The 13,871-nt window shown below is 42.4% G+C and overlaps 1 protein-coding gene across 6 annotated transcripts in view; it reads left to right on the top strand.

Annotated features, from left to right (window-relative positions):
• stau2 (staufen double-stranded RNA binding protein 2) overlaps nt 1–13,871 on the top strand; it is an 84,731-nt gene that overhangs the window by 36,470 nt on the left and 34,390 nt on the right. For all 6 annotated transcript variants that reach the window (XM_069151632.1, XM_069151636.1, XM_069151635.1 and 3 more), the window contains 3 exons: nt 1,530–1,658; nt 3,891–3,948; nt 10,721–11,076. In XM_069151632.1, coding sequence (XP_069007733.1) covers nt 1,530–1,658; nt 3,891–3,948; nt 10,721–11,076 — 543 coding nt within the window. The remainder of the gene's footprint in view (nt 1–1,529; nt 1,659–3,890; nt 3,949–10,720; nt 11,077–13,871) is intronic.

A 13,871-nucleotide genomic window follows, 5' to 3' on the forward strand; every position in this document is an offset into this window, starting at 1 on the left:
TGTAGTAAGGAGCCAGGACTCGTAACAGAATAAAATGTCATGGTTTTGCTGCAAAAGTAACCTTTACTGCTTAATTAAGTTATTCTAATTCAGTAAACAGAACATGGACTTCAGATGGAGACATTTTATAAATGCTTTAATAAGTTGTTCCCGGGAAGGGATCACAAATTTGATAATCAAGCACATTATGTGAAGTCTGCCTTTTGTAGAAATATGCCAACTGTGAACCATGTAAACGCTTCAGTTAAACTACGACCGAAAAGATGCTCACAATAAACAGTCACTTTGTTCCTCATATTGTGTGTTAGGGTGGCAAAGTAATGAATAAACGTCTTTACAGTCTCTTTTGGAAAGCCGACAGGGCTACAATCATGAAAGACGCAGCATCAAGGAGCTGCTTTGGTTTTGTTCTCGTGAGGATGTGAAGGTTTGGAGGGGAAACACAGAGCTGATAAATATAAACCATGTTAGTGTGTTTCTTGTCCCGTAGTTGCTGTTGCTGCACTCAGTGTATCTATAAAAGTCAACCTCAGTGAGAGCTTGTTTATTTTTTTAGCTTCGCTGCTTTAACGAGACTAACAACTAACAAAGCTGGCATAGCCCACTCCATTTTAATTTATGCACAACATTTTTACAGCCCTTTCTATTTGTCTTTCTCTCTTCCTGTTTGTCTCTCTATCTCTCAGTCAAACTCTCCTTCTTTGTCTCTCTTTGCGTAATCCTTTTCTTTCATACGCAGAACAGAGCTTCTCTTAGCATTGGGCAGTAATTCAGCCTCAAACCTTTTCTCCATGCCTCTTTGATACACGCATTAGGCCCCGTGAGTGTGTGTGTGCTTTTGTGCAGGCCACTCACTCTTCTAAAATTTCCACATTGTTTCCTTTGGTAAGCAGTGGGGCTCAAATGAGCCTCTGTTTTCGCATCTTTTGTCCGAACCCATCACTGGTTACAGAAAAGGCTCCACCTTGTGTCAAATGCCTTTGAGGAGCTGATCATCTTTTCAAATTTAATAAAAAAGAGCAATTGTGTTTGTTTTAGCGATTCAGTAATTTATTGAGGCTTTCCTTCACATTCTATGTCGTGTCCCACTCGATGCATTCAGAGGAGTACTTACTGTAGCATGTCAGACCACTTTGAGTAAGTGCACTGGGGCCTGGCTGTTCACAGGCTTTGGCTCCCAGAATGTTATTTGTACAGTGTAATTGTCTGTTTGGATAACATAACGACGTCTGATATTCTCTTGGAAATTTTTGCTTACATTCTGTGCAGACAGATTTAATGTTTTGGGATTACTGAAAAACAAACACTTCATCGTGCGATGTACATTGCATGGCTGCCTCGCCTCAGGAAGTGAGTGTTCTCAGCTAAAAGTGAATGAAAGTGTAAAAGGAAGAAGAAAGTCATGATAAAATATTATTTTCATTTCCAGTAATTCATTGCCACTTTAACGGGGGCGTATGAATCTGAAGATAAAGCTAACCATTTTTCATGTTTTTATCTCGTGTATACTTGTTTGCGTGCACATGCAGGTAAAGGTGAATAATGACGTTGCCACGGGAACAGGACCCAACAAGAAGGTGGCCAAGCGGAACGCAGCCGAGGCGATGCTGCTGCAGCTGGGATACAAGGCCTCTACAGTCCCCCAGAATCCCACCGAGGTACAAACCGTACATCACTGCTGCTGCCGACGCCGACTTGTTTGTTTTATATCCATGTTATACACACGCCTCACACTCTGTTATGATGTATAACTGTTTGTTTATTGTAGTGCCTGCCTCGCGTAAGCGCAGGTAGTTTCTTTTTAAACAGTTTGTGCTGTATGCCGTCGTTGCTCGACTGAGTCAAAGGAGCCTAAGTGCAGCTCACAGTAATTTGTGTTATTGATCATAATACATGACACGTAGGTGCAAGGCTATTGGAAATCAGTACACTGACTCCAAGCCCCAAAGAAACAAACGGTGGTTAAATCCCAACTGAATCTTCATCAAGTCAAAATGGATACCAGACGCATAAGCATGTGGTTAACCATCCAACCCACCCAAGATAATAAACATCCAAAAACAGTGACAAAGTTGCATGAATGGGAACTTGTAAAAGTTTCACATCATGAAAACAATCATTTTCTTTCAAACTGTTGCCGGTTTAGAAATGTGAATGTTTCCAGCTCTGACAAGTTCATTTCTTTTCTTGTCATAACATGAATTTTTGGGGATTTTATTTCACAAATATGATTTACGATTTACTTCAGATTTTTGTAGGTGGTGAAATAAACACCTGTAAAACTGTCAAACAGTTGATTCTTACAGAATATAATTCCTTACTGTTCTGGACAGAAATGTACTTTGATTTTTTTTTTTTTTGCCCCTCGTGAACTATTTTTAACAGTGTAGTAAAAATGTCTTTTTCATAAATGCAGGCACACATTTACATGCATGTAGGAAAGTCTGCAATTGTTATTTGCAGTAAGGCTTGAGGGGTGCTGGCACCTGCATAGCTGTGAGCTGAAGGACTACATAAAGAAAATGTGTGCGCCGTCCTCATTTCATCTCATCCCTACAGCCCTGTGCGGCTTTACTGACACTCAGTTGATTCCCAGATTTATCACTCAAGGCAGCTGACCTGTTATGTAACCTGTTCAGCTCCTCTGAACACAGTGTGTTTTGCAAGCAGCCATTGATCACCTCCATCTTTATTCACCTCGTTGGTTTTTGAGCTCAGAGGAGCAGAATCAGATAGAGATGATGTTACATAACCGGGCTCTCTGTAGAATATAAATTGTTCACCAGACAGCCCGTTAGTTGTGATGCTGCGTGTATATATTATTTTATTATTATGTTATTAATGACTGTCAAATTTACTTTTAATCTCCAAGTGAACCTCATCCCAGTTTGCAGGCACTGATTCCCTTTTCTTCAATCACGAATAGAAACAGTCAAACTGACATTACTCAGTTTGGTTTTCTCTGTAGTTACCTCAAACAACAAATTTTCCAAAGCTTCAACACATTAGTATTTAAAAGTGTGGAACACCCTGCACACTGAAAATGCTCCTAGTTGAGTGTGTCGATAAGGACGTGTCACATATTCATTTTCATTTTTATCATTGCATTTCTTATATGTTAACCCTTTAAACCACTGTGTTTTATTGCTTGAGGTTTCAGATGAATGAGGGGTCGGCCGTTCTGGAAATAAACGGTGAATTGAGTCTCACTGTAAAAAACGAATTTGCTGCCAAGAGGTGGGACATTTCTGGTTACACTCAAGGCAGAATATTTAGACAGAATGGAGCTAGTTGCCGATACATTGATGTGCGTCGGCTTGACAACTCTAGAAACGTCTCTATAAGAATTAGTTAGGCGGCCTACTTTTCTTTTGATCCTCAGACAACCTCGAGCTCTGCAGCTTTTGTCGCATAGCTTGTCTCTCCGTTCTTCCCTGCCTCCCTTCTGTCTCCTCTCTGGGAGCTCTCCCGCACTGCATTCCCACTGGGGAGTCTGGGTATTCTGTGTAGGGGTGTGAAGAGACTGTGGGGTGCATTTGTTTACAGCCATGTCATCTCCTCAGCTGTCCCACACATCAGAAATGATTTGTTTCTGTTTCACACACGCGTTTGTGGCTGCGTGTGTTTGTGCAGGCAGACACGCATACCACAGCAGAAGTAACACACTGAATGGGAGCTTTTTTTTTTTTCGTGAGCAAACATTGACAACCCCCTCTAATTAAGTAGCTGAGATACTAGGCTCCTTAAGCATCCCCTCCTGTGAGCGCTCGTCTCTTTGTGGTCCAAACAGTAGGAAGGAACTTGTCTGACATGCGTGAAGAAGCTGTCTGTTCAAGAATCTACGTCTCTCTTACCTCCCCCTTTCTCTGCTTCTGTCCGCATCACTACAGATGGACAACAAAGGCTGGAACGGACAAAAGGCGTCTTTTACCGAAGCGACAAGTAACAGTGAGTATCGGCACGTCTCCCTGTGTCTCTTTCCATTTCCTTCTCCTCCTCCTCTCCGGCTCTCCATCATTCCCTCCATCCCGCAGGTGGTTTTAGCCACCGAGATGGCCCGGCGTTTAATCTCTGTGACTGGTCAATGGGCTTCTGACTGTCAGCTTAATTGGCCGTGCGTCCTCGTGGGGAGCCTGCGAATTCAGGCTCATTCACACAGGCTTACAGGGCCGGCACACAGAGGCCCTCCGGGGAGTCCCCCCGCTGCCTTCCTGTGCAAAAAACATAGCCTTTCACTCAGGATTAACACAAGCACACAGCAGTGCAGATGCACACACACATACCCTTAATCCTACACACAGAGAGAGGCAAAGCATATGATGAGGCAGAGTATATGATGTTATGAAATGAGGGTTTTCATTAAGAAAGATGGATCAGCATGTGTCTATCATATGACGGCTACTGGCAAAATAAGATAAAGCCTTTCTTAAAAAGTACTTGAACTTTGAATTAACATCATCATTACGAACACTGCAAAAATGGAAGCTTGGTATGGTAGTTTACATCATAAGTATAGTATTGCTCCATTATTTCCCTTTTGGTAAGACTGTGACTGCGTTTCCTCTTTTTAGATGCTGACAGCAGTTCTTAATATGAGATATCACAAATTTCAGTTGAGCTCTCTTTCCCATATTAAGTTTTTTTCTTTTTTTTTTAGATTGGATGCAGTTTAGGTGGAGGTTTTTAGCCACAGTAGCGACATGGTTGTAAGAATGACAACATCAGTTAATCAGTCGGTGCATATCTCGAGTAAGTATTATTTATATAGCAATGAAATGTTTGTAAAGACATTCATAGCCCCCAGAAGATGGATCCTGTAGACTTTGGTAATCATTTTACATTCCCACTCATGACATAATCCGGTCAAAATTAAATTTGTCCTGGATTTAGATTTTTGACCAAATATCAGTAAAACTGCTGACTTTCCCATCAGCTATATTAAGTGCTTAACTGTGCTCTGTGCTAATTAGCAAATATAAGCATGCTAACAGTCTAAACTAAGATGGTAAACATGGTTAACATTATATCTTTTACACATCTGCATGTTTGCATTGCCAATGGGAAGGTGAAGGCACAGCTTCATGGAGCTGCTCGCATTGCTGTAAACTCTTGTTTAGTCTCACGTGTCACAGAATACTGACATGTCATCTCAAATGTTGATTGCCACACCCCTTTTATTTCTGACAAATGCTGCTATGGCTACAGATAAAGTGATGCTGTTATATAATATAAAACAAGCGCAAAGCTGGCATGTAGCTGAATGTAAATATGCAGTTAAGTCTCAGTGTGTCTCTGTCAAACATGGAAGCAGATATGAAGAAGAAACGGAGACATGAAAAAGACAGCCTCCTTAGTCATCACCTCATTTAGAAAAAAATCTTTTACTTACAAATATTTGTAACCATAGAAATAATTTAATGTCAAGATTCATGTCAGAATTTACATAGGACTGTGACTTAAGGGACATTTGATTTATGGAGGAGGGGTAGGACTCAAAGGACTGTTAACTGAAAAGCGTAAAGATGAAATTTTGTATGAAACAGCTGGTCTCTTTCAGCTGTATTGGTTGTAAACTTGGCTATCTTGTCTGTAATCAATATAAAAACAATGAAAAAAAACAAGCCTGAGGCTATTTCAAGTCTTCACATTCTATTTCCAGTTGTTTTCTTGTTTTCCAGAGTCTGGCAGAACTGCTATTTTTCCAGTTGTTCCACATGGAGCTGGAGCTGAAGAAGTTGATATTTATTACAGGTGAAAAAGGTTATGCAAAGAAATCATAGTCATGGTGTTGCTTACACAAATTTCCATGCTTGGTTTGTTGTGATGTCCCAGATTGATAAAAGGACCCAGTGTGAGCAGTTTTACACAAGATACCAGCAAAGTAAATGTCAGCAGCTGAAGAAGTTTAGGGTACAAATGAACAGTCTGTGAGATGTCGAGCAGCTGAGTGGAAAACAAACAGATAGCCTTATTAGATTCAAATGTGCTGTTGTCACTTGGGCTTAATGGAGGCCTTTGGCAGGGCTGCAGTGCTGTGACACGGGGTATCCAGCTTCACTCTGGAAAGGAGACTGGATGTGATGTTTCAGCTTTATCATGTTAAACTGTACAAAACTTTGAAAGAGATAATCCCGCAGACTTGATATACAGATTCCAGATGAGCCTCTGCCACATCTTATATAGCTCTCAATTCTGTGATTTATTAAAATTCTCTGAAAGACGGATCTAAATTATATTTGTAGATAAATGATTGTTCTTCTGGATAACTATTATGTTGGTTGTGGTTTCTATGGTAGCCCAAGCTCTAGACATTGCCCAATACCTCCAGAGTAGAGCCTCTTGGGAAACAAAGTCTTCCTTATTTGGTGATTATTCCTATTGTTGGCTAGGCGTGTGCCTTTGGTCTGGTGCCATTTCCACTTAGTTTATCTCACACTCAGCATGACGCTTAACTATCTGCTAATTTGCTCTTTAAAGTTGCTCAAACTGCTCAACACTCACACGACGCTAATGTCTAAATAATGTTTATTGCATAAACACCATTTACAACTCATTCAAACAGATACAGCTGGTCTCAGTTTTCTCTGTGTGTGCCTGTGATTGCTGAATGGAAGATGTTTCTGGTTTGTCCTTTTGTTTTGACTGAGTATGCAGTTTATTGGACAGAAGTGAGAATAACTAAAACTCTGCCTGGAAAAACATAAACAGCAGAAAATATGTTCTCTTGAATCATTGGTGTGTGATAAGATTTTAAAACTAGTAATTTCTTTTACAGGCAGTTGTTAACAAACCTTAGAGGTGTTTGAATTACAGGAGATGTGTTCACAGTTAAATTCCTACTCTTTTAAATACAAGTTTAAAAGTTAACAGGGAAGTTATAATCCTTGATATTGTAGACTTTGTTGATCTGTTCTGGCTGGTTAGAAGTGTGTTTAAATTTGTACACGTTGTGGAGTGCTTTTCCAAATGACACTTAGTGACCAGTGTTCGCAGATTACTTTTCAGAAGCACTATAAAAGAACAGCTTGTATCTGTTTACATCACACCCGAGAAAAACATGGGCTGGAAGGTTTTGAAAAAGAAGACGAGCAGAAAAATGAGTCTAATACTGCATGTTTTGCTTTGTTTAGCACAGGATTCTTGTAGAGTGTAAAGATGTCTGCACTGCAAAGTTAATGGCAAATACGAAATTGTAAATACTCGAAGGTGTAGGATTTAAGGGAATCTATTTTAATAATACAATATTCCGACTTCTTTTGTCATTAGTGCAAAATCACCTGAAACTAAAGCTGCGTTCCAAATTGCGTGCTTTCTCTTTTTACTTTTAGTACGTACTGCAGTGACCCTTACAAAGTATGTACTGTTGCATGTAGTATGTATGCAATGGGGACATACTATTTCTTCAAAAATGTTCCTTAAACTTTGACCCTCTTAGTCTGTCATCTATTGTTATCCGTAGTGTGCCATTTGAGGAAAAAACATTGATGCGATTTGGAATGAGTATGCTTCTTCTTCGTCTTCGTCTTCGTCTTCTTCTGCTGCTCCTCCTCCTCTTCCTCCTCCTTCTTCTTCTTCTTATACTTCTTCTTATTCTTATACTCCTTCTCTTTCAGCAGCACGATCAATGTGATGTATCTTCTGCTGTGCAGAGGATTGTGGATCAAAACAGCCAGAGAAGCATGCTGGCCTGCAGACTGCAAAATAGGAGCTGATGTAGTGGGACATCCTGGTGCTCTTGGCATACTACATTTCATATATTATGTATTGGGACATACTAAATGGTTTTCTGGCATACTAAATAGTATGGTAGTATGGGTATTTGAACGCACAGCAAGAATTGTTGTGTTTTCATGGAATGAGCCCGTCATGGCTACATAGAGAGCAGGTCCTCTTCCATAGAGTCTGCCATGTTGCACCGCCATGTTTCTATTGTAGCCCATCCTGAGTAGATTCTCCTACACAGTCAGGAGAGGGCGAGGCAAAGGGTGCTGATTTGGTTGCATTCTGCTACCTCACTGCTACATGCCCCTAAATCCCACAGAGTACTCATTTTTAACTGTAGTTAACTTTGTGGTTGCTTGTGCCATTTGCCAGCCCGAGGTAACATGCAAACTGTTTTCAATACATCTACAGTACTGTCATTGACCAGTAAAGTCAACCACGTAAAGAATACTTCTACATTATATAAGGCAAAGGTGTGAAAGTAGGTAAATCTGTCAAGGACTGTTCATTTATCGCTCTTTCCCTTCTTCCTCTTCCTCACAAAACACACTTAACCTTCGTTATACACTTTGTTTGTGTGTGTGTCCGTGTGTGTGTCCGTTTGTGTGTGTCCAAGTGTCCTTTGCCCTATGTGTTACAACAAACAGGGTGGCTTCGAGACAGGAAGGGAGCGTAAAAAGAAAGCAGAAAAAAAAGGAGTAAGAAGAGAGTGATTTTTCTCCCTTCTATTCCCATGGGTATTTCAGCAGGGCTTTTCACTTGAGTTGCCACATTTCATTTCCTGCTGTGTGTGTGTGTGTGTGTGTGTGTGTGTGTGTGTGTGTGTGTGTGTGTGTGCGTGTGTGTGTGTGCGTGTGCGCGTGTGTGTGTGTGTGTGTGTGTGCGCGCGTGTGCGCCGGTGCATTGTGTGCATGTGTGAACTATGTGAAGGTCTTGCTCCACAGTGGTGATTTATAGCGGCGGGCTTTGGCCCTATCTGTTTTCGATCAGTCTCATGCTTGGCTCTGGCTTCCCTCCAGGGCTCCCCTGGCCCACCGGACACCAAGTCTGGGTGGGACCCCTCCACAACTGCCTGGAACCAGCACCACAAACACACTCTCCCTCACTCTTTCATTCCCCACTTCTCAGCCTCACTCTGCTTCTCTGCTGCTCTCCTTTTCCTCTAACTTCATGTACACAATTTCACAATTGCTGTCCAACATCACGCACAAACACACTCCGTCACTCTTTCTTAATCACTTTCCCCGTCTGTCCTCCTTGGTCTCAGTCTTGCTTTTCCCTGCTCTCACGCTCTCGCTTACCATCTGACACCAGCCTTGAGTATCACATGCAAACATGCAAACATCCTCACATGCACACTTCGGCACTTACACAAACTCACATGGATTACATTGACTGCTCCCCCTTCAGTACTCTTTGTCCAGTGCTGATGTCATGTTGGCTAACACCTTTCATTTTTTATGATGCTACATTCAGAATGCACAGGCCTGCAAGGTTTACTTGTGTAAATTCAAATTAAAGTTGTCATCATGATTGGGAGGGGGGAAAAAAAATCCTAGCAGTTGTGTCATTGCTGGCAAGGGGCAGTTTGTTGTAGTATGAGTAATAAGCCCTGGATTTCATTGCTGTTTCCTTCAGCTTTTCTGCTCTTCTGGAAAGGAACGCAAACTTCTTTGTTCGTAATGGGAAACACTGTCAGCAGGTTCCCAGAAACCGTAGACTAGAGTAAGCTACAAGTGTGCAAAACTCTCTGCCTTTGTGTGTGTCTGTGTGATGGTAAAACTTAACTCAAACAGGAAGTGGCTTGTCAGTCATGTGTTCACTCCAGCGCTTTCCTCCCAGCTGTTGGTCCATATGCACACACAAACAAGCCCACAGACGTACGCACAGATATGCAGACAGCTGGTCTTCCTGTCTCTTGTGACCTCGGCTGGGCTTGGAGGCTCCACATGGGTTTCACATCCACTCATCCCCACCTCCTCTTCCATCTGAACTGGCTTACAGCTCATCCTTCTCTTTTATCCTTTCTCCAGTATCTCCGCTTCTGCTTCTTCTTCTTCTTTCATGCCTCTCACTTTCGCAAAGTGACGAAAGCGTTGAACCTCAACCCAATGGTGTTTCCACCTGTCACAACCATTTCAAGTCGGTGATAGCAGAGTCCAGGAAGCCAACATAAACAAATGGAATGTATCCAAATGGTTTGGATTGGAATCTAGTCTTGGACCACTGTTTTGCTCAGCTGGCGAGAACCGCAATGTGTCTGGATTGAGCTGCGTCCTGTTTAAGAAAAGCTGGTCAGACAACAAAGGTGCCTCAGCCCCTCATATCCAAGTCGCTCGGGACATTTCCACAAGCCATCAAAATATTCTCACAGGAACCTTGATCTGAACCTAAAAGCCAGGTTCTGTTGGATCTACGTTTGAGGAGACTTTTCTAAGTGGAGCAGGATGCCGGTTAGCTGATGATGCTGTTTCCCATCAAAGATGAAGTCATAGACGCTCTGTTGATATTGGTCGATGCTCCATTTGTGTCCCTGCGTCTGTGTTTGGGAGGGAGGAAGAAAGAAGCTGTGTGTGCTTCCCAGCAGACACTTTGATAGTGCTCGGACCTGCCAAACCACAGGAAACCGTCAACTGCGTTTGGCGATGGAATGCCAGTTTGGGAACACACACTTGTACGCACACAAATGGACACACACACATGCACAAACACAACCTGTCTTTTTCTCGTAGTGAGAAATGTCTGTGTATATATAAAAAACACTTAATACTGAGAGCGATAACCATAATAACCCTTTTTTTTCTTCTCTCTTTCATTGTCGTACATTTGTTCCTTTCACCTCCTTTATAAACTCTTTGCACTTTAACACTATTTCTACCGATTTGTTTTATTTCAACTTCCCCCCCGTATCTGTCCATTTATCCGACCCTTATTTTTTACTCTTTTTCTCCCCTCCTCTCCCCATCATCTCGATCTCCTCTATCCAACCTCCCTCCAGCCCAGAAAGGTCTGCTCCACCTCAGCCCCGATGTCTATCAGGAGATGGAGGCCAGTAGAAAGCAGGGTGGCAATGCTCCGGGCAACGGGGGCAGCAACGGGGGCTCCGTCAACTACATGGCATCCAAAGACATGGGACCCTGCTCTGCCCCGCTACCCCCAGGACACCCTCCTTATTACAGTGGCTCGTCCTCCTCACCCAGCCCAACCGCTACCATGGCCAGGGAGCTGCTGCTTAATGGTCAGTCACCCACAGCCGATGCCTCGCTGCCCATGAAGGGGAAAAACCTGGCCTGTGGTGTCTCGGTGCAGCCAGCTCAGCAGCTGGACTACCTGGCTCGCATCCAGGGCTTCCAGGTAAGATGCAATGGACAGGCTGCTACTGTGTGCAGAAAAAAAAAATCGAAAGTTTATGCAATAAATGGAAATTCTAATAACATACAACCGGAGTTCAGTTGGTAATAATAACGTTGCTCTAACCAAATTTGTTGCTGAGATCTGGAAACACCCCGACAGAGCTGGAACAAATTTGAGATTGGGCAAATTTATTTGGTAAAGTAAACAAAGGTTTATGGTAAAACTGCCCACCGTGTCCGTTGTGAACTATCACAGTTCACTGACTTCCTGGTTTAGAATTTGTCCAACTTTATAATGTAGTTACCATATTATGGTTTTAGCCAGTCACCTCTCTTATTAGATATGTGGCCTGTGCTGCGTGATGTGATGTGATGTGATGTGAAATTTGCACTTTTCCCTGAAGCTTATTAAATGCAAAAACTAAATATGTTGCTTAATAGCAACTTTTTGGCTTTACTTACCTCTGGCTTAACAGCCTGTTTACGATCTCTCTTGACTGCTCGTCTTTCTTTCTCCATTGGGCTTTGCTACGTCGTCAGATCCCAGCAGTATACTTACCAAACTAATATGCAGTTTCTTTGGTGGGCATAATGCCTTTCATAACTGTTGGCCAAAATTAAGAAAACAATAACTCTGTAGTAATAAATCTGAATGTTCCTTGAATATAGTTCAGTTTTCCACATTGCACTTGTTTTTTTTGTTTTGGTAAAAGCCTCATCACAGAGGCCTCCATGCTGATATGCATACAATTGTTTTCAATTTCCCATTTATTTCACTTGTGGAATGCAGGCGTGCCATTTGAGCTGGCATCAATTTGGTCATAAAAGTCATAATTCAAACTAAAACAGCTTCAGTCATTCAGTTTGCACACATGCTAAAGTGACAGAACACAGTTCGTGTGTATTATTAGCGTGACTGTGCATAAATGTAACACCTCGCGTGCGCACACACACACACACACACACACACACACACACACACACACACACACACACACACACACACACACACACACGAAAGTGCATAAACCCCCCCTTCCCTCCCCGCCCTGATTCTTCTCCCTGTAGGCCACTGCTGTAAATAAGAATATGGTCGTCGTCAACTTGTGTGGTTGTGAAGAATACATTTGCACAGGAACACAGCCACATATACACACACACACACACACACACACACACACACACACACACACGCGCGCGCACCATATGGAGCCTCTTCACATGACAGAAGCAGACTCTCTGTATCAACAAATGTAGAAAGCATGTTGCTCCACACACTCAAACATACAGGTGGTTATGAGATGAAGGTTGTTTACAATAATACTGCTTAGAAAAGACTTTCTTAAAAGAACAGGGATGAGAGTGACTTTCCTACAGCACAGGTGGACTCGTGTGAAGAGTTTCGAACTTCTTGATAACACACTATCCGTTCTTTGTTTCTGTTCATTATTGGCAGGCAGTGGATTTGACACTGGAACTAAACCTCACAGGTGTTTCTGTCAGTACTAAACGAAACACACACACACACACACACACACACACACACACACACACACACACACACACACACACACACACACTTGCTCTTAGCAGTCTTGTGTGTCTGTGTCGAAGAGGGACACGTCTCAGTGTCTGTTTTAATCTGCTCCGGACGATCTGCTGCACATACCACGCCACTGATACCAGCGCCTGTTCATTTAAGCTGCAGATGCTTTTTATCAGTTTGAGCGAAAACATTTTATCTTAACCTGCTGAGGGTTCCTTTGAAAGGCCTTTGTTATTGCTCTGAGCCTTCCTGTGTGTGTGTAACCTGAGAGAGCTCTGCTGCCTGGCCAAGCCCAAACACACTTGTATACACACACACACACACACACACACACACACACACACACACACACACACACACACACACACACACACACACACACACACACACACACACACACACACACACACACACACACACACACACACACAGCATGTTCTGTTTAGTGGAAATGGAAGAGTTGGGCAAAGCTTGTCTGTGAAGTTTAAGGCATTGTAGTTCCCAAACTTTATCAAGTTTCACCAGTGCAACATAGTTGTAAATATATTTTTGGTTGGTCATCCTTACACACGTGTCTGTGAATAAATACACAAACAAGCATCTGTGTACTCAACATATTTTGTCTTGTGTGTGTTTCTTAAGTGAATAATTCAGGCTGTAATTGTGACATACGGACAAGATGTGTTCCATTGAGGGGGATGTTTCACATCATGCACGTTTGTAATGAGAACCTCTGGTTGCTTACACAGCCATGTTAGACAGACTGTTTTAGGATTATGTATTCTTTCATGTTTTTGTGGTCCAAATCGCAGCAGATTTCAAATGTTTTTGCCAAAAACTACACTTGTCTGCTTTTCCACTGGTCACGTAATGTGCTGCTCTGTGTTGAGTCTAAACCACACTCATCAACAAACAAGCACTCAGATCTACCAGAACTTTTTCTCTTTTGGTAATTTGATAATAATCTCCTGCTCTGATTAGTCACTTTGTTTTTGTAATATAATTATGTTATCCAAGTGAGCGGATTACAGTGACTGCTCAACACTGGATTAAAGCAACTAAGCAAGCACAGAGGACATTCTCATAGTGTCTGTTTCATCCATCCAGCCCCACAGACAAAGGCCCGGGCCTACCTGCTAAGCCCTTCTTTTGATTTGATTGGAAAATAGCCTCTAGTGGAAGCTCTGACTGGATAAGCAACAGTGTGTTGTACTCGTGCCAGCTTGGAGCAAGGATGCTGGCACCTATTC

Source organism: Embiotoca jacksoni, unplaced genomic scaffold (assembly GCF_022577435.1).
Source record: "Embiotoca jacksoni isolate LCO1_2020_lvr unplaced genomic scaffold, fEmbJac1.0.p SCAF_17, whole genome shotgun sequence".
Classification (NCBI taxonomy): Eukaryota; Metazoa; Chordata; class Actinopteri; family Embiotocidae; genus Embiotoca; species Embiotoca jacksoni.